General features: G+C 42.8%; 3 protein-coding genes across 4 annotated transcripts; all 3 read right to left on the reverse strand.

The window, feature by feature from the left end:
• Positions 1 to 149: 149 nt before the first annotated feature.
• LOC115988143 lies at positions 150 to 11,972 on the reverse strand. The gene is made up of 2 exons (XM_031111790.1): positions 11,504 to 11,972; positions 150 to 848 (listed from the first exon to the last, which is right to left on the reverse strand). The coding sequence occupies exons 1-2, from the start codon at positions 11,643 to 11,645 to the stop codon at positions 385 to 387; spliced, it is 606 nt and encodes a 201-aa protein (XP_030967650.1). The 5' UTR covers positions 11,646 to 11,972; the 3' UTR covers positions 150 to 384.
• Positions 11,973 to 12,573: 601 nt separating this feature from the next.
• On the reverse strand, positions 12,574 to 15,176 carry LOC115988075 (putative disease resistance protein At3g14460). 2 transcript variants are annotated; one of them, XM_031111714.1, is made up of 2 exons: positions 13,259 to 15,176; positions 12,574 to 12,646 (listed from the first exon to the last, which is right to left on the reverse strand). In XM_031111714.1, exon 1 carries the CDS (start codon positions 15,162 to 15,164, stop codon positions 13,308 to 13,310), a length of 1,857 nt encoding a protein of 618 aa, XP_030967574.1. In that variant the 5' UTR covers positions 15,165 to 15,176; the 3' UTR covers positions 12,574 to 12,646; positions 13,259 to 13,307. The 2 variants fall into 2 exon arrangements, with proteins under 2 accessions (XP_030967574.1, XP_030967575.1); XM_031111715.1 differs by lacking the exon at positions 12,574 to 12,646 and adding an exon at positions 13,012 to 13,024.
• Positions 15,177 to 17,557: 2,381 nt separating this feature from the next.
• On the reverse strand, positions 17,558 to 19,123 carry LOC115985445 (putative disease resistance protein RGA3). Its single transcript, XM_031108380.1, has one exon. It carries the CDS (start codon positions 19,121 to 19,123, stop codon positions 17,558 to 17,560), a length of 1,566 nt encoding a protein of 521 aa, XP_030964240.1.
• Between the last annotated feature and the right edge of the window lie 2,400 nt (positions 19,124 to 21,523).

Consider the following 21,523-nt stretch of genomic DNA (forward strand, 5'->3'; position numbering starts at 1 on the left):
GATTATTGTAAATTTACCCTTTTGGCTTTAGCATTAATCGAAGTGAGTTAATTTGGTTGTTCTTCATCCTGGCCTATATTATTCATGTTGATTCCTACTCTTTGTTTTTTTACTTGTACATTGATTTTCACTGAAGCTGCAGGTTCACATTAAAAGAAACTAGTAGAAGTTCATATGAATAGTCAGAAGAGTTCATGATTTGCATACAAGAATTTTTGAGTTGATGAAATAGTAATTACTAAAACAGAAAATTCTAACCTCCATTGCATGTCAAGTTCTCAAACTGTTTGTTGTAGTCCGACCACTTTTCTTCAATCTCCCTCTTTATCCTCTCAGCTTCCTTCTTCTCCTCCTCTGCATTAGCTGCCGCATCCCACTTTTCCTTCAGCTTCTTTCCATCAGAATAGATTGTTTTCTTTTCTTGCTTTGCTTTTCCTTTTGTTTTGTCAAAGAATCTATTTTTTGTTTTAGCTCATTTATCTGTCCTTCAGCTCCAGAGATACTCCTTCCAACTTTGTCGTGCATGTGCTCATTGATCTGTGTTTCAGCCTCAATAATACTACTTTGAATTGTTGCCTCAACTGAATCGAGTTTCAAGAACTTTTGTTTATTCTCATCTAGTTGAGATGCTATCTCAGCCATAGGCTTGATCAGATTGGTGCACCTTTGGATGGTGTCACTGGCTTGGTAGAAACGGATTTTCAGAACTGTGAAGTCCTTTGAGATTTGAAGCACTATGTCTTTCATTTTAACCAAGATGCCATCTTTTTCATCCATGTAACACAAGAATTCTAATGCTGAATTCAAAGAAATGGAACAACCAGGATGACATGCAGAAGAGAAGTCGGTTGCTGATGAGGATAAAAATAGTACTTATTTATATAAAGTATAAAGCTGATGGTAGTAGATAAAGCCATCAAGCTGACGGGTACAGTTACAACCGTCAGCTTCCTCTTGTAGGAGTCAACGAATGATGTTCTAAATTGGGGCAATGAGGGGAGTCCGCAAGACACACCTAAAGGCTGACGACATCAATAAACTGACGCTAGTAAGGCTGAAGGAAATAAATAAGCTGATGACCTTGATGCAAGTTTACTTGCTACCCACGATTGTATATATAAGGAAATGCCTTGCCCTCCACGTTTGATGCTACTCAAAGGATCCCTATAAGGAAAGGATCCCGCCAAATACGCCCAAGAAGACTTCTATACGGAAAAGACTTTTGTACCAAGGAAGAGATGTCAACCCTCTACTACTATAAAAGTCCCAGTACCCTCACTAGCAAAGGTACGCATAATTCACCCCTCGCTAGCACTCTAGGGTTGTAAGAAGTTCTAACTTGACCTTCAGAGGGTACTTGGCCGGCACCACATTAGTGCTCTCTGCAAGGTCTTCTCTTTTGTGTTGTGCAGGTGCTATTTCGAGTGCGCAAGTACCCGTGGCTCACTGGTGACTTTTTCAGCATCATTAGTTGGCGCCGTCTGTGGGAAGGTTTAGTTTAATTGAGTTTATAAGTCATAGCAAGCGCTTCCCGGACAAAGAGTTGCATGGTACTTACTCGATCAATGGCGACCACCAACAACGTTCACGAAGACGAGCCACGACCATCTGCTCTCGAGAGACAAGTGCATACTCTAACCGCGGCCGTGGAGTGCTTCACCAAGCAAAACCAGATTTTGGAAGAACAGCTACGACGGAGGGCAGGACACGGTACTCAGGAAGAGGACCAGGAGGATACCAGTGCCGAGTGACGAGATCAGGAGGGATTGGAGGGTAGTAACGCCCCAAGTAGATCGGAGCGACAAGATGTAAGCCTCCCATCCCTCACGGATGTGACTCCGCCGCTGGTTGTCGTAGAGATACAGGCTATAAAGGAACAGATGGAAGTTATGATGAATGCCCTCAAGGGATGAGTGTCCAGCGATCTTGACGATCTCGTTAACCGAACTGACTCACCATTCACCACCTCCGTCAATTCTTTCCCCCTACCGCATAAGTTTTGCATGCCACAGATAGATAGCTACAACGGAGTCAAGGACCCTCTAGATCACCTAGAGACCTTCAAGACCTTGATGCACCTTCAAGGAGTAGCTGATGAAATCATGTGCAGGCCTTCCCCATGACGCTGAAGGGTGTGGCAAGAATTTGGTTCAGCCGCTTGATGCCCGGCTCCATCAGCACTTTTAAAGAGCTAAACGCTCAGTTTAACGCACACTTCATCGGGGGACACAGGTATAAAAGGTCTATGGCTTGCTTGATGAGCATCAAGCAGCGAGAGGATGAGACGCTGAGATCCTACATATCCCGCTTCAATAAGGAAAGCACTCTCGATCGACGAAGTCGACGACAAGATACTTGTAGCGGCATTCATGAATGGGCTACGGAAGGGAAAGTTTTTATTCTCCCTATACAAGAACGACCCGAAGACCATGTTAGAAGTACTTTACAGGGCCACCAAGTACATGAATGCTGAAGACGCGCTGCTAGCTCGAGAGAAAAAGCCTAAGAGAAGGGAGAGACAAGAAGACACACAGCAAGACCAAGGGCAGAAGAAGGCAAGAACAGGTGACCGAAGGGATGAAAGGTGCTTCAGGCCCTCGGGAGGAAGGTTCATAACCTTTACCCCGTTAACTGCCCCAATAGACCAAGTCCCAATGCAAATAAAGGACAAGGAGGCCCTGACCTACCTCGGAAAGCTGAAGGGAGATCCTAACAAGCGATTGAGGGACAAATATTGCCGCTTCCACCGTGACCACGGTCATGACACGGCCGATTGTTACGACCTAAAGCAGCAGATTGAGGCCCTTATCAAGCAAGGGAAATTGCAGAAATTCGTCAGAAAGGAGAGAGCGGATTCACCTTCTCAAGAGTAGCCCCACCAACGGGATAATGAGCGCGCTAGGCCCCCTATAGGAGACATTAGAATGATCATAAGGGGAACAACAACTACTGGGTTGTCAAAGAAGGCTCGCAAGACTTACCTTAGGATGGTCCAAAGCGTCTAGCTGACGAGCATCGTGCCGAAGATAGCGAGGACAAAAGGCCCCGTCATTGGATTCTCGGAAGAAGATGCGCGGCGGCTTCACTGATGCGCTTGTTGTAAGCATTCGGGTAGAGGACTACGACATGCACCGGGTGTTGGTCGACAATGGCAGCTCGGCAGATATCCTATACTACCCAGCGTTCCAGCAAATGGGGATTGACAGAGAGCGATTAATTTCGACAAACACCCCGCTCATCGGCTTTGGAGGAACAAGGGTATTCCCTTTGGACGTGGTTAGATTATCCGTCACGGTAGGTGACTACCCTCAGCAAATCACCAAGGATGTAACATTCCTAGTGGTCGACTGCTCGTCCGCCTACAATGCTATCATCGGACGACCCACCCTCAACTCGTGGAAGGCTGCAACCTCAACCTACCACTTAATGATTAAGTTTCCTATCCAGTATGGAGTGGGAGAGTTACGCGGAAATCAAGTGGCTGCACGCGAATGCTATGTAGCCATGATGGAAATGGATGACCGCCTCCAAGCTATGAACATAGAAGAACACCGCACGACGACGGAGCCCGTAGAGAAGCTTGAAGAAATACTTCTCAACGACTCCAATCTCGACCGAACAACCAAAATTGGAACCTTCGCTAGTCCCATGCTCTGTCAGGCACTCACGACCTTTCTCAGAAGTAATCGGGATGTATTTGCCTGGAGCCACGAAGACATGCCAGGGATAGACCCTTCAGTCATGGTACATAGGCTGAATGTGTCGCCCTCCTTCCCACCTATTCGACAGAAGAAGAGGGTGTTCGCCCCGGAGCGAGATGAGGCCATAGCGGAGGAAGTCCGCAAATTATAGGAGGCAAGTTTCATTAGGGAAGTTTACTACCCCGATTGGCTGGCGAACGTAGTGATGGTTAAGAAAGCTAGTGGGAAGTGGCGGATGTGCGTGGACTTCACCGACCTTAACAAAGCCTGCCCCAAAGACAGCTATCCCCTCTCGAGGGTCGACGTTCTAGTAGACTTTACGGCTCTGCACCAGTTGTTAAGCTTTATGGACGCTTTCTTGGGTTACAACCAAATCCGAATGCATGAATCTGATCAGGAGAAAACTTCATTCATAACTAACCAAGGCCTCTTCTGTTATAAAGTGATGTCATTTGGCTTGAAAAATGCGGGCGCGACATACCAGAGGCTTATGAACAAAATGTTTGCACAACAAATTAGGAGGAATGTCCAGGTCTATGTTGACGACATGCTGGTAAAAGTCGAAGGGAGGAAGATCACTTGGAAGACCTCAGGGAAACATTCGACACCCTTCGTTCTTACAACATGAAGCTTAATCCAAGAAAGTGCGTACGGTGGGAAAATTCCTGGGATTTATGGTGTCTCAAAGGGGCATCGAGGCCAACCCGGACAAGATCCGGGCCATAATGGAGATGGCACCGCCAAAAAATGTGAAGGAAGTGCAAAGCCTCAACGGAAAAATAGCAGTACTAAATAGGTTCGTGTCAAGGGCAACGGACAAGTGTTTACCCTTCTTCCGCACACTGAAGAGATCATTCGAGTGGACTGCCGAGTGTCAGCAAGCATTCGAGGAGTTAAAGGCTTATCTCTTTTCCCTGCCGCTACTAAGTCCATCGTAGCCAGGAGAAGAGCTTTTCCTCTATCTGGCCGTCTCCCTCGTAACCGTCAGCGTTGCCTTGGTCAGAGAAGAAGAAAGAGTACAAAAGCCTGTATATATTACGTGAGTCGGGCGCTTCGTGGTGTCGAAGAAAGGTACCCACCTATGGAGAAGCTTGCCTTTGCATTAGTTACGGTAGCTCGCAAGCTCAAGCCATACTTTCAGGCCATACGGTGAACATTCGGACCGATAAGCCCTTGTGACGGGCGATGAGCAACCCTGAAGCTGTGGGTCGACTCGCTTTATGGGCTATAAAGTTGAGTTAGTTTGATATTCAGTACCGCCCACGGACCGCCATCAAAGGACAGGTCGTTGCAGACTTCATAGCAGAATTCACTCACGACGAAGACAAGGGGGCAGAAGAGTCCTCTCATTAGAACATACATATAGACGGATCATCCAATAGACAGGCTTGGGGGGCTGGCATTGTACTACTGTCACCCGAAGGAGACACGGTTGAATGTATGGTCCGTCTCGACTTCCCCACCACCAACAATGAAGCGGAGTACGAAGCATTAGTAGCAGGCCTCGACCTCGCCAAAGCAGCGGGAGCCGCGAGCGTAGTCATTTACTGCGACTCTCAGGTCGTTGCTAACCAAGTGAATGGAGACTATGAGTGCAAGGGCGAGAGGATGAAGAGATACCTTGATCAAGTAAGGAAAAAAGTAGACGACCTAGAGGCCAAAATCATCCAAATCCCCAGAGGAGAAAATGAGCAAGTCGACCGTCTTGCCAAAGCCGCTTTAGCAGAACATATGATCATCCCTGGTAATGTACTCTTTTTTGTTCAGCTTTCTCCACTAATAGATTCTGGCGACATACGGGAGATAGGTTTTGAAAGTAACTGGACCACACCGTTAGTTTCATACTTAAAAAATGGGGTCTTGCTAGACGGGAAGGAGGCTGCAAGAAAGCTAAAGGTCTAGGAAGCAAGATTCGTCTTGATAAAAGATGTCCTGTACAAAAGAGGCTTGTCTTGTTCATATCTGAGATGCTTGGGTATGGAAGAGGCAGACTACGTCATGAGGGAGGTACACGAGGGGATTTGCGGAAACCATTCGGGGTCAAGGTCACTGGTACATAAGTTTGTGCGAGTAGGGTACTATTGGCCCACCATGCAGAAGGATGTTGAGGCTTATGTCAAGATCTGCGACAAATGCCAAAGGTTCAGCAATATTACTAGACAACCAACCGAAGAGTTGACCCCAATGACGGCCCCATGGCCGTTCGCTCAGTGGGGATTAGATATTATGGGACCATTCCCTACAGCATTACGACAGCTGAAATTCCTGGTAGTAGGCATTGACTATTTTACGAAATGTGTGGAAGTTGAAGCCTTGGCCACCATCACAGAGAAGAACGTGCGGAGTTTCATCTGGAAATGCATCGTATGCAGGTTTGACATCCCAAGAATCTTAGTCTCGGATAACGAGAAGCAATTCGACAACGACTCCTTCCGGGACTTTTGCTCGCAGTCAGGGATACAAAACCACTACTCCTCCCCCGCCCACCCTCAGGCTAACGGACAGGTTGAAGTCACGAACCGATCCTTGCTCAAAATTATCAAGACTCGACTCGAGGGGGCAAAGGGTATATGGCTTGAAGAATTGCCAAGCATACTATGGGCATACAGGACAACGACAAGGACGCCCACAGGAGAAACACTGTTCTGATTAACATACGGGAGCGAAATAGTCATCCCGGCTGAAATTGGACTCACAAGCTACAGGGTACACAACCATGACGAAAGCAAGAATGACGAGGCCATGCGGCTACAGCTTGACCTAGTGGACGAAGTTAGAGCGACGACAGAACAAAGGCTCGCAAGGTACCAGGACCGCATGGCCAAGCATTACAACTCCCGGGTCCGACACAGAGACTTCCAAGTTGGAGATCTCGTTCTCAGGAAAGTCATGGGTGCCGTTAGAGACCCTACCCAAGGGAAGCTTGGCCCCAATTAGGAAGGACTTTACCGAGTCATGTCATGGAAGAGGAAAGACACTTACCACCTGGAGATGTTAGATGGACAGAAGCTGCCACATCCATGGAACACCGAGCACTTACGGAAGTATTACCAGTAGAGATGGCAGCATGAAGACCAACCCCCTTTTTTTATTTACAGTTCACTATAGCAAATTTTAGTTATACTCCTTAGTTTTATCATTTACTTTAGTTTTCGCAACAATACCTCTTTTTCATTTTAAGCCCAAAGGGCAGGATTTGATTTTCGAACTACTGTTATTTACGAAAGCATGGCAATAAAAGGAGTTTATTCAAAAATTACTGAAGTTTCTATTTTACAAATCTACAGTCTGAAGTTCACAAAAGTGGACGATTATGTTCACAAAAGTGGATGACTAAGTTCACAAAAGTGGACGACTAAAGTAAACGGCTAAGTCCACAAGAATGGATAGTTTGAAGTTCACAAAAATGGACGACTAAGTTCACAAAAGTGGACGACTAAAGTAAACGGCTAAGTCCACAAGAATGGATAGTTCGAAGTTCACAAAAGTGGACGACTAAGTTCACAAAAGAAGATGACTAAAGTAGACGGCCAAGTCCACAAGAATGGACAAAAGCTAAAAAGCTGAACGGTCTCATCAAATGGATGAGACTATAAAATGAGGTCAATAAGTCCATAATATGGACGGAAGCTGAAAAGCTGACGGTTTCACCAAATGGATGAGACTATAAAATGAGGTCATTAAGTCCATAGTATGGATGGAAGCTAAAAAGCTGACGGTCTTACCAAATGGATGAGACTATCACATGGACAAGGTTATATAACCAACGGGCTTACAAAAATGACAAGGTCATCAAGTCCATAATATAGACGGAAGCTAAAAGGCCGACGGTCTCACCAAATGGATGAGACTATCATCACATGAACAAGGTTATAAAACTGACGGGCTTACAAAAATAACAAGGTCATTAAGTCCATAAAATGGTTGGAAATTAAAAAGCTAACGGTCTCATTAAAGTAAGTGGGATTATAAAAATAACAAGGTCGATTAATGGACAAGGCTATAAAGCCGACGGGCTATTAAAAATGATGGAATCATTAAACACTTAACATGGATGAAGCTACAAAGCTGACGGGCCTAGAAAAAATAATGTTCCTTACAAAATGGACGAGGTCATAAGGTTAGCAACACAATCAAATGCCCAGAGGTAAAGCTCATGAAACCGACGAGCTTATCAAACTCAAAAGGATGAGATGGACGGGCTCAAAAAGGAACATAAGTTACACGAAGCCCGTGTCAACAGATTTTTCCATTGAACAAGTCCACCCTTAAAAGTTGACAGGTTTCCCAAAACAGACGGGATTACAGGCTGACAAATTCATCCAACACAATCATTGATTAAAAAAGTAGAAAACGACGGAAATAACATGCCACATAACAAAATAAACTGTCTACAAATAAAAGCCCAAAAAACCAAAGGGGCACCTAAACAATTGTTTGCAAAATAATTGAAATACACATAAAGAAATTAAGTAGCAGGAGCGTTCCCGTCATCTTTCTGAGACTCAGGATTTTCAACATCTACAAACACCGTTGGAGGGTTAGAAGCAGGAGTATGAGGAGGATTGGCAGCAGGTTGGGCGAGAACGACGACGCCGTCATCCTTGGGAGGAGGATTGGACTCAGGGGAGCTGTCACCTTCATCATCCATCGTAATCCCAGATAAGTCCAGCTCTGGGAAAACTGACGCAACTTGTTTAAGGCAATCATCAAACCGAGTGCGATAATACTCGGCACAAGAGTAAATAAATGATTGCGACGCCTTAAATTCTTGGACCGTGTCAGTCCTAGCCGTCTCCACCTTTTCGCACAAAGCCGTCACCTCCTGCTGCAGCTTCTCCTTTTGACAGTCAGCCTCCTCCAACTTCCCTCTTACCTCCTTCAGCTCATTATTTAGCGTACGGACGGCCTCCTTGTATTGCCCTTGCTCATTCATCAAATTTGCATTATGTTTTCTAACTTGGCTGACAACCCCTTCCTTGGTAACACAACGATCCTGAAGGGCCTTAACACGCACCAAGGCCTGAAAAAAGAACACAAGCGTCAGTCAAATGAATCAGAAGGAAATGAAACCAACTTAACCTGAGGGAGCGAGCATACCCTAGCAAGATCAAAAAGAGCTGATGCCCTTAAGTCCTCCGTCCCCAACAGATCGCAAGGCCTTATATCTGTCAGCTTTATGAAGGACCCCACTTCCCCGACATCATAGTCCTTGTGGGTCAGAAGGCAACAAGGGCCTTCGATAATGGGACCAGAGGAAGTCATTACCCCCTTGCCCGCACCATGGCTTGGCTTAAGGGGTGACTTCCTTTTCGGAGAGATGTCCCCAGGAGTGACGACAGCTGTTTTGGACGGACGGTCATCATTCTCGTCAGGTTTCCTTTTCGAAACCTTAGTGACGGTCTTGGGGGTTGACGAGGTTCCCCCCTCTGCCTCCTTCGCTTTCTTTTCCTCTTTTTTGCAGGCTGCAGCAGCCCTCACCCTTTGTTTAGCAGATTCCATCTCTGCACAAAGTAACTAAAAATTATTACAACAGACGAGACGGGTAAACTAACGGAGGCAATAAAGAATTTACTCACGTCGACGAGAGAAATCGTCCAATTTGCGAGCTTCAACTGACGGCTCTGGACCCCCCAATACAAATGAATAGTGTCAAGGGTAATCAAGTCCCTACACTTTCGTTCCTCCAAAGGGATTTCAAGAACCCGACGGATGAACTCCTCTTGCTCGACAGTTATATGTGGACGGCTACAGGCTGAAGAGACAAAAACGAAGACATTAAAACACTAAATGGAGTAATAAAAAGCTAAAAAGCTGACGGTAAAACAAAAGCTATTAGTATCAAAACCTGAGGCTTTAACTAATGCCCAGGTGTTATCAAAACCACGAGGCATGGTAACCCACTCTTCTGGACGGCATATCCAGTCAGATCCCTCAAGGAAAAAATATCTACTTTTCCAACTCCTGTTCGAATCTGGCATATCAGATACAAGTCTTAAGTCCTTTTCCCTGATAGAAAAATGGTAAGTTCCTTTGGACGAAACAATCTGACGAGGTTTGTAGCAGTAGAAGAACTCATTTAGAGAAAGCTGACGGTTCCCATCGCTCAGACGGCCCCACAAAACCTTAGCCCCAATAAAAGTTTTCCAAGTATTGGGGGCGATCTGGCTGACGGATAGCCCCATAAAGTCAACAAGCTGACGGTGCAAAGTCGTCAGTGGCAGCCTCAATCTGGTAGAAAGCACGACGTTATATATGCCGACGTCTGCAGTCCTCCCCGTATAACATTTTTCCTTTTTCCTAGGGAGACGGATTGAGATGTGGTCTGGGATTTGGAAATGGGTACGTAATTCTTTGAAAACCTTTTTACTCATTTTAGGCAAAAACTTGTTGACGGCACAATCCTCGGGAAGGATGAAGGGACGGTTTCCTCCGGGACTTACTGAAGCCTCTTCATAGGACTCTTCATCACCCTCATCCTCCTCCTCATCTTCGTCACTCTCTTGCTACCCTTCAACCTCACCTACTACTTTCTTCGCAACTCCCTCAACATAGTCTTCTACGTCGTCGCTAGGAGATTGGGTTGACGTTTCTCTTCTTGACGACTCAGAAAAGCCGTCGGACTCTTAACCTGAGCCAAAAACTTCGTCGTAGCCCGCTCCATCGCGGATTGACGACTGGTCACTCGACGCGTCACTTGACATTTGACTACCTACAAGTGACGGATCCATTCTAAGTACCTAAATTGACGTCCTCACTAAGAAATTGTTCAGCTAGAGCAAAAATGCAAAGAAAGAAGGAAAAAGAACTTACAGGTGAGTAAGTCTTGGAGGAAAAAACAGCCTAGAAAGTGACGGTGTTAGCAACAGGTGACGGATCAGCAAAAGCAAAGGCAACGAGCTCTCTCTCTTGAAATATCAGCAAAGTTGAAATAGAGGAATGAGGAGAAGGATGCGCGTTATATATAGGAAGAAAAATACGCAAAAGGCGAGGCGACGCCCTTGTCCAGAAACAAGGCCAACGAGAGCATGCCACGTTTCCAAGCATTAAATGGCTGGCGGCTCGAGGAATCACTCATAAATAATTTTCCCGCTCCTCTGAACCAAAAGATAGTTAACCAATAAAAACTTTAATCCACAACCCGTCAGTTTAAAACGACGAGGATGTAGAGTAGGGGGGCAGCTGATGAGGATAAAAATAGTACTTACTTATATAAAGTATAAAGCCGACGGTAGTAGATAAAGCCATCAAGCTGATGGGTATAGTTACAACCGTCAGCTTCCTCTTGTAGGAGTCAACGAATGATATTCTAAATTGGGGCAATAAGGGGAGTCCGCGAGACACACCTAAAGGCTGACGACATCAATAAACTGACGCCAGTAAGGCTGAAGGAAATAAATAAGCTGACGACCCTGATGCAAGTTTACTTGCTACCCATGATTGCATATATAAGGAAATGCCTTGCCCTCCACGTTTAATGCTATTCAAAGGATCCCTATAAGGAAATGATCCCTCCAAATACGCCCAAGAAGACTTCTATAAGGAAAAGACTTCCGTACTAAGGAAGAGATGTCAACCCTCTACCATTATAAAAGCCCCAGTATCCTCGCTAGCCAAGGTACGCATAATTCACCCCTCTCTAGCACTCTAGAGTTGTAAGAAGTTCTAACTTGACTTTCGGAGGGTACTTGGCTGGCACCTCACCGATGCTCTTTGCAAGGTCTTTTCTTTTGTGTTGTGCAGGTGCTATTTCGAGTGCGCAAGTACCCGTGGCTCATTGGTGACTTTTTCGGCATCATCAGTTGCTAATACATTTTTTACCATGTCCAAAGCCTTGTCTATGTTGAATTGACCTGGCCTGGTTTTCTGGGACTGGGCATTTGTAATGACACTGTTGGATGCAGACTGAGAATATGCTCCCAAGGAAGTGTAAAAGGACTTCATATCATCGTCCTCACTGTCAATAGACTCAGTAGAACCCTCTTCATGCCCAATCCTGTCAATAGACTCAGAAGAACCCTGACCTGATGCTTGTCTGGTGATTCATTGGAGGAATCCTTCATAATAGATACAATACAATGAGAATTGACTGTTAGTAGCAAAAGGGATTTTAAGATGTAAACTTTGTGGAGCTTGATTTGCCTTGAGTTGCTGAAAAAGATAGTTTGAATCCAGTCTCTTCCCATTCTGCTTTTGGTTCATTTAGTACCTCATCAACAGCTTCGTCTTCGTCTGCATCAATATGATCACTCCAATAGACCTTTGCGGCAATGGCCCCTATAAAAAATGTGAATCAATACTGACTTGACCAAGATCATTATTTACAAAATGAGACCTGTTCCCTATACCAATTTTTTTCAAGTGAACACCTCCAAGAGAAGGTAACCAATTTATGAAACAGGGTGGAACAAGGTAAACGGATTCAAGAAGATGTAACATATAGGTAATTAGATGTGGCGTGTGGTATTCTCTCTCTCTCTCTCTCTCTCTCTTAATTGAGTGAAGTTTACCCTACCTGAAGGGTTGGGAGAGAGATTTGAACCAGTAACCTTCATTTCATGGTATGTGATCTGCAGTCAATTATGTTACCCCTTTGGATTAAGGAATATCAAATCAACTTGTTAGACAAATTTAATTCTATCAATCAGGTTAAAGGTTTTTCAGTCAAATAAGTTTTATTTATGGTGCAAAAAGTTGGACAACGAAGAGTTGGTTCTTTCTCAGCGGTTGTAACACATCATTAAACAACACAACAGTATTGTGAAGCAAGCCATGTTTTTAAGGATGGAACAAGATACATGAGAGAGCACCATATTATGTTGTGGTTAGCTCATAAGGTGGAGTTGAATAAAAGAGAGAGTTTTGCCGTTTACCTTTGTGACTTTGCTTTAAGCGAGATGAATTTGGTTGTTTTTTAGTTGGTTGTGCATCAATTATTTCTATCCCTGAAACAAAATTAAATATACTAATAACTGTAAGGAGCACTTACAATGAAAACATAAATTTAGAGATTCACAGATATATATATATATATATATATTTATTTGTTTCTTCAATTGTGATTTAAACTGCACTGCAATTTATCATTTGGAGAAACTGATAGAAAAATCCATCATTAATACTCAAAACTGTTACTATAGCATGTTTGCATGTGAGGGAGAACAGAAAAAGGAAAAAAGAAGCAGCGAAACAATGCTACAAGTGAATAAAGCAAAAATTAACTTGAATGTGTGGAAGTGAAGAGGTTGCAGCTTGAGCCTTTAAATCTTGGTTTCATGCAGGAAGCAGCTCATGATTCCATGTCATATATAATGGAAAATTTTCTGTAGAAATAAATTACTAATATTTCATTTTAAGTTTGCCAGGTCTAAAGAAACATAAATTGCATCCAAACACATTAAAAAGAGTAAGCTTCATATATAAAATGTTAAATATTTCAAGGACTTGGCATATTTGAATTTATGAGAGTTGATGTTCTTGCTTATTTTGTGTTAAATAGTTGACATTTTATGATACTATTAGTCAGTAAAACAATGTATGGTATATAGAGTACTAACCTCCAGGGTGTGGAAGAAGACGATAGCAAGCTGGTTCTGATGGTTTCTTCTAGGGCAAAGCTGATGTTGAAGAATCTTTAGGGAAATCAATCTCCAGGTCAGGAATGTGCATAACCTTTGGCCTGTCTGGACCTCCTCCACCTCCTCCCTCCTTTTGACATCGCTTTGTCAATAGTGGACACTTTTGTATTTGCAAATGCTGAAGCGAGCTGGGAAGCCCATCCTCAGGCAAGGACTGGAGCATAGGGCAGTCCTCAATGTAAAGGTCCTTGAGTGAATGGAGGTTTTTCAGTATCCTCTTGGGGCCTAGATGCCGCAGAAAGGGGCATGAGCCAATACTCAAACACTCCAGCGTAGCAGGTAGCTCCTCAGTTAATGTCACAAGCATTGGACAGTTTCGGATGGAAAGTAGTGTGAGAGATATCAAAGTTAGCAGCGACCCTTCTTTGCTCTCGGACAAAGACATCAAATCTTTGCAATCATGAATGTACAACACCTTGAGGCCAGGAAGTTGGGGCCATTTTGGAAGTGAGGTGAGGTTTGAGATGCCGGATATAACCAGTGAGCATAGAGAGCTGGTATTTGGTATTGCCCTCACTAAGGTTCCATCACGACAGGCATATAGTGCTAAATGCCGAAGACGTTGGGCAAAATGTTGTTCTGGGAGAGCAACTAACAACTCACACCCGCTGATCTCCAACCTTTCTGGATCAAAGTATTTTGGCAGTGCCTTCAGCTTAGGGCAGCTTATAACATTCAGTTCCAACAAATTTTCGAAGGACCATTGTTCCCCACTTGACCATTGGCCTTGATCATCTATAGCCTCCCAAGTAATCCATGTTCCATGCCAATCCTCCAGAATAGGATTGTCAATAAGCTTTAGAGTCTTCAAACTTAGAACCACTGGAAGCGCCCTTAAGGATTTGCACCTTTTGATCTTCAGGAAACTCAACATAGGAAAGACGTTGGGCAGCTCCCTTAGCTTGGGGCAGTTGCTAAACTTTAGCCACTCGAGGGAAGGGCATTCAACCTCTGGCCATTTCTCCAACTCCAGCATACCTTTGATGTAGAGCACTTCAAGATTGGGTAGCTCACCTAGAGTGAGAGTTTTGCATTTTGTGCAATCATTCAAGGTAACTCTGACCAAATTTTGGAGCTGCCCTTCTCTCATCCAAGCTGGAAATTCATTGCCCCTGTAATGACATATTTGGAGCTCTTTGAGGTTTAAGTGAGGTTGTAGGTCTTCAAGGAAACTCTTTTCAGTTGCTTCATCATGTGTATTGACAATCCTGTCACTCCATTCAAACACCAACTTCTGAAGGTACTTCTTCTGGTTCAACTTAGCCTCTCCTGCATTAACTGCATTTTCTAGCTTTGAGATATGCAATGTTCCTGAAAGATATGTCATGTTCTTTAGTTCTTCAATTCTGTATCCAGTCTTGTGGCTGACCTGAAATACATGCCAATCATGCAGAGAGGTTATGTCCCCCACGTTTGGTGGTAGGATGGAGAACTTGACCCAGAATAAATCATCGAGCTCCAAATGTCGCAAATTAACCAACTTCCTTAGGTCCTTGGGCAATTCGAAAAGATAAGGGCACCTCAAGAGTTTCAATGTTTCCAAATGGTAGAGTTTGCAAATTGAGTTGGGGAGAACTTTGATTTCTGTTCTAGAGAGGTCAAGGTAGCGTAGCAACTTCAACTTTTCAATTGAGCTAGGCAATTCCAAGATTGCACTTGAACTAAGATCCAAGGTCCGTATGCATTCCATTGTACGAAATACTTTGTCCAGGGCCTGACCAAAGTTTTTCAAGTGGTGACTAGGAAATAGAAGTGACCGCAACTTTGTAGCCTTCTCAACAATCTTCAACATAGGCTGCTCAACATCATTACCAACCAAGCTCATATGACGATGTTGTTCACAGAAATTGTAAGATTGAATTTATTCAACCATCTAATTGGCTTTATTCCGTGCCAAATTTGCTTGTAATTCAGCATTTAGTAACCCTGTATTTAGGTGGGTTTGATGTAAGGGTAGTGAGTGAGATAGAGTGAAGATTGCTCAAGAGTGTGCAAGAAAACAGAGACTCGCGGCTGGGCCTCGCGGGTGACTCGCAGCTTCAAGCCGCCAGACGCAGCACACGTGCCAAGCATGCTGGAAGGTGAATAGTCATGCAAGCTGGAGCACTATAGGACAAAACAGGACAACTGGCCATACGGTTATCTCGCGACTGGATCTCGCGACTTAGTCAAGCCGCGAGGTCAAGCCGCGAGGTCAAGCCGCGAGCCACCCCTGTTTTGTTAAACCTGACGTTTCACATTCCTCTCCCACTCCAGTATAAATATCCCTTTTACCCACGATTGTGAGAGAGCTTCCAGAGAGAATTTTGAGAGAGAAATCCTAAAGAAAAACAAGATTGATTCACCCACAATCTATACATTAGAGTCTCTTCAAATTCCTCAACTCTCTTCCTCTCCATTGTCAAATCCTTGAGATGCATTATACCAAACCTGATTCTCACCATTATCATTACTGTGAGAGAGTTGTTTGGATTTCTGGGAAGCAGTTAGGAATAGAGGCGGAGCTAGGGGGGGCGAGGGGGGGCCATTGCCCCCCCTAGCTTTTCCAATTTTCCATTAGAGTAGTGAAAAATTTAGAATCTATACAAAAAATGACTTACTGCCCCCTCTCAAAGTTCAGAATTTGGTCCTTCAAAATCTAAAATTTAGACCTTACACATGCATAATTGCCCCTCAAAATTTTCAAGTAGTTTAGAAAAACTCAACAAATTTAATTAGTGCAAAAAAACCCAGAATTTTAAATTACTACAAAGATATAGCCCATTTCATAGCCCATGGCCTTCAAGTACCAAAAAAAAAAAAAAAAAACCCAAAATTTCCTTATTATACATTCCAAATCACCGGATCAATCCTTCAAACATATCAACATAGATTTTTCTTTTCTTTTTTAAAGACCCAAAACTCTTTGAAAAAAAAAAGAAAAAAAAACCCAAAACAAATCTAACCCATCACACCGCCAGTTGCATTGCCATGAGTCCGTGGTCGTCCATTGACTCTAGCTCCTTCAAAGCACCACAGGTATCTCTCCCTCTATTTGTATCTCTTTGTTTAACCTGTGAAGGCTATGAACACCAAGTAATGTAAAGCAAAGACACTAATTAAGTAATTATGATATACTGCTTTTGTTATACTGTGTGCTGTATGGTTGTATTGTTGTACTTCAGCAATTAAATTTTAAAGGATTAAACTTGTCTGAGTTTGTTTTGTGGTGGGTCCGCCGATTTCATACATAACTTGTGGCTGTGATTTTTTTACCTATTTGTTCATAGCTTTTATATAATATATTAATAATAATAATACCGTGCTGGCGTGTTGTTGATTTTGCTCATGAGTGAATGTATGTGTTATTGGATTTTTTTTTTAGAGCATGTATTACTGAAACTTGATACATGAAAAGTGAATGTTATGTAAGAATCCTATATAATATTAATAGTGTTGTGTAGTTTATTAGTAGTGTAGACTTGATTGTTCATACATTTTTTTTTCTTTTTAAATTGACTGAATAACTAATTCATAAAATTTAATATTAATGTTTCAAAATATGAGTGATTTATGGGAAAAATGTTCACAATTTATGTATATTTTAAGGAAAGAAAATGTTTAGTATAATGAAGAATGTAGGGCACAATTTTGTTGAGTTAAAATTTATTTATGAAATAATTTTTTTTACTTAACAATTTCATTATATTTATTATTTAGTTGCCCCCCCCTGAACAAATTTCCTGGCTCCGCCACTGGTTAGGAAGGAACCAATCTTCATTGGTTGATGCTACGGTCTAGTAGCGGAATCCGGGAATCTAGAAAAGAAAAAGGTTCGGCGCAACCTCGTCGGAGCAAGAAGCTTGGAGGGCTTAGGTGCACTGGGTAGATTAGGCTTGGAGGGTCTATTGCTGTCCATGTATCCCAACTGTATTTTCTAGTGGATTGTTTACCGCTTGGAGGGCGGCGGAGAGGTTTTACGCCGAGGGCTTCGGTTTCCTTTTCGATAACACATCGCGTGTTGTCTTTGTGTTTGCATCTTCCTTCCTCTCTATCTTTGCCTTTTTATTATCTGCTGTGGATTGTATTTTGCTTTGGCTTAGATAGTTTTTAACCAATTCCATATTATAACTTATGTTAAGTTTCCGCACACTTGTTGTTTGACGTATTGCTTGAATTGGTTAAGTTGTTATTTGGGGGTCTAAATGTTCAAGGGTGTTTATTCACGTTTTTGAACTTTCAGAAATTGTATGGCTCATTATCATTAATTAGACAACAACTGGGGCTTGAAATCGATAGTGCCAAGTCATGGATAAGATCATGCATGTTGAATATCTCCTTGTTGTCAATGACTGAAACTTGAAAGAAGGACCTTACAAAGAGCTCATCAAAATATTTGATTCCAGTCTCCTCTTCCTTCTCTTGTTCTCGAGCTTGTATAAACCTTTGCGCAAGCCAGAGCTTGACCAACTCTTCCTTGTGGAAAATGTATGCCTTAGGAAATAAGGAGCAGTAAGAAAAACAGCGCTTTAGATGAGAAGGTAGATGGTCATAGCTCAATTTCAGAATAGCCAAAATTTTGGGCTTGTCATATCCGGAGTTCTCTTCCTCTATCTCCCATATTTCACTGCTTTGAATTTTCCTCCACTTGTTTACATCATCAACGCAACCACGTAAGAGACCTCCGATTGCCTTGACTGCCAATGGGAGACCTTTGCACTTTCTGACGATTTCTCTACCAATGTCTTCCAAGACTTCCTGCCTTTGGCTGGACAAACTGACACCCTGAAATGCAGTTTTTGCAAACAAAGACCAGCATTCCTCTCCGGGCAAATACCCCAAAAGATGGGGAGGCTGTGTACCTATGATATCCTTAACCTTGGTAATCCGACTGGTGACCAAGACTCTGCTTCCCTTTGCCCCTTGTTTCAAGAGATCCTTTAGGGGTTCCCATTTTAGGTAATCCTCAGTCCAGACATCATCTAGAACAAGTAAGAAACATTGTCCAACCATGTATTCTAGAAGCCGGGATTGTAGGTCGCTTGTGGAGCTGTCATCCAATTTCATCTTAGAATGAAATTGTATCATTTCTTTGAGAATCCTGGTCAGGTCAAATTGGACTATGACGCAGACCCACATTTTGGCTTCAAAATGCTCATTTACCCTTTCGTCATTGAAGAGAAGTTGAGCAAGAGTTGTTTTTCCAAGGCCCCCCATCCCTATGATGGGAATCACAGAAACGTCTCGTTCTTTATCAAATTCATTCGATAGCAGCACATGCATTATCCTTTCTTTATCATCCTCCCTGCCAACTACGCCTGACTTGTCCACAAAATAGCCTGTGTAATTTGGGCTCACAATATCACCGCCATTAACTTTGATGTTGAGATGGAAAGCTTCTTTTTCTTTGGCAATCCTATTGAATCTTTCTAAAATTTTTTCAATTTTATGCGCTGCATCCCGTTTATAGGATGTTCTGCTTATACTCAGTGTGGTCGGGAATTTATGTTCCTTCTGCCTTTGTTTCCAAAGATAGGCTTCTGTAGTAAAAGCATCCAATATGTCTTCAGCATCAGAAGCTGCATTCTGGAGCTTTCTGAGCCAATCTTTCAGATGTGGCTCATTCACTTGCTTGTTCTCAGCATCTTCAACCACACTTTGAATACTAGTGAGCTTACTTTCCAGGTCCTTTATAACTTTCTTGATTCCATGGACCCTAGAAAACTCCTCCCGGATCAACTTGGTAGTACTCTTAAGGATGATATCCACAACTGGTTTTATTACATATGAAGTTGGGTCTGCCATATATGGTTTGTTGATAGCCTGAAAGACATAAGAAGATTGAAAATATTTCAACTGGGTCAGTCTCTGGATTGATTAAAGGATAGGCTTTTGTTGTGTAAGGGAACCAAATAATCAAAGGATGAATATCTATACTATTATGAATGTATAGTGTCTCTAGAAGATTGACAAAATTGAAGAAAGACAAAGAAATGAAACAAAAAATTAATGAACTTTCGATTCTCAAAAAAAAAAAAAAAAAAAAATAATAATAATAATGAACTTTCTTGTGAAATTTCCATGTCCCTGAAGAAAAGTATCTAACACGTTTACTTACAAACCAAGTTACACACTAGCTATTCATATCATAGTAGAATTAAAACCAGGGACAACCACTTGAAAAGTAAAAGTATAAAAGAGTGGATGAATAAGACCTGGGTTTGCTTTACACATTCATTCAACGCGTCAAAGGGAATGGTTACTCATACTGGTGAGAAAGAAATAGAAACATTTGTGGTTCCAACTTCCATACATAATTAATGCGGTGAGAAAGAAATAGAAAAATTTGTGGTTCCAACTTCCATGCATTATTAATGTCTGTAAAATCAAGTGAGCGCAACCGGCACTTTTTTGTGTTTCAAAAAAATCCTAGTTCAAGTACTCGTTTCCATTGTAATTATCAAATTATATTAAAAGGAAAAAAAATTGCAAAAAATGTTACGAAAAATCTAGAGACACACACTCTTGCACACGTTTTGTCACAACTTGTCAAGTGATGATTAAATTAATTTTCGCAAATAGCAGTGGTAGTCCCATGTATAAGTTAGGTGTTGTAATCTAATCATACGTTAATTTAGTACTATCAAGTGAATTGACGAAACTCTCTCCCACCTCTGTGTGGGTTGTCCTCCACCTCCGTGTGGCCTTCTCCACTGCCCTGTGTGGGTTATCTCCACCTCCGTGTGGCGCTTCTCCACCTCCCTGTGTGGGTTTTCTCCACCTCCGTGTGGCGCGTCTTCACCTCCATCGTGAGGGACTTCTCTACCCACTTTTATCGTGGGTTTCTCTTAACTTTCTGCAGTTCCCTAAATCTAAACCCAAATTTCAGTATTCACTAACCTATCTTTTTTGTCCCTTAAACTTCACAATAGCTTTCTCCTTTGGGCTACCTGGCTTCGGTGTAGGTACCTGGTGTATGTTTCTTCTGTCTTTGGATGCTTCATGGAAGTGGGTCTCTCTTTGAAATTGGACAAATTTCCATCTGGCAACTTGGAGGCGAATTTCTTTACTTCTGCGTGGGTCTGGTGTGCTGGCTTTGTATAGCGGGTTTGCTCCACCTTTTGTAGGTCTTGGTTGCTGGAATAGCTCTCTGTTTAACGGGTTGCTCTGCCTTTTGTGGGTTTTGGTTATCTACAACCAGTGAGTGGGTTGGCATCCCTTTTGTATAGGAACCAACTTCAGCATCTGATGAAGGAAGCGGGCTAGGTCCGTCCATCTAATGGTTTGTCTGTGTCATTTATATTGCTTAATGATGAGTATTATTGTGTGGAATTGCAGAGGAGCTTTAAAGCCCTCTTTTCAAAATCATGTTAGGGAACTGGTTAATTGTCATGATCCAACTATTATGGTTGTTATGGAGACTCGAATTGGTGGTGATAGAGCTAGGGATATCTCGGATAGGTTGTCGTTTGATGGAGCCATCCCTTCAGACCCGATTGGTTTCTCTGGTGGAATTTGGCTTCTCTGGAACTCTGATAAAGTGCAGATTACTCATTAGGTATGTCTGAGCAGGAGGTCCACGTTTTAGTGAAGGTAATCTCAACTTCCTTTGAATTTATTTTTTCAGCTATATACGCCAGTCCTAGATTCCATGAAAGATGCATATTGTGGAACAATCTTAAAAATGTTGCTGACCTGCATGAGAAACCTTGGATGATAGTTGGAGATTTTAATGAAGTTCTTACTGTTGGGGACAAGTTTGGGGGTAGAGTTGTTAACTCAAATAGGTCTTTGCTTTTTAAAGACTGTCTTGATTATTGCAACATGATAGATATGGGGTTCACTGGGCCTCGGTTTACTTGGACTAACAGGCGTAATATTAATACGTTAGTCCAAGAAAGAATTGATCGTTTCTTTGCTAATCCAAACTGGTGTGCTGCTCACCCCGATGCGAAGGTGACTCATCTTACAAGATGTGCATCTGATCATTGCCTAGTGCTTCTCGAACCCAACCCGAGTATTGGGATTCGTCTTCCTAGGCCGTTTAGATTTCAGAGCTTTTGGTTGTCTGACCTATCTTTTCCTGGGATTGTTTCGGAAGCTTGGGGTTTTTCTTGACCTCTCCAAGTGGCTATTGATTGTTTTTCCAGGAAGGCTTCGGATTGGAATAAGCACCACTTTGGAAATATCTTTGGAAGGAAGACG

This window comes from Quercus lobata, chromosome 4 (assembly GCF_001633185.2).
Source record: "Quercus lobata isolate SW786 chromosome 4, ValleyOak3.0 Primary Assembly, whole genome shotgun sequence".
NCBI lineage: Eukaryota > Viridiplantae > Streptophyta > Magnoliopsida > Fagales > Fagaceae > Quercus > Quercus lobata.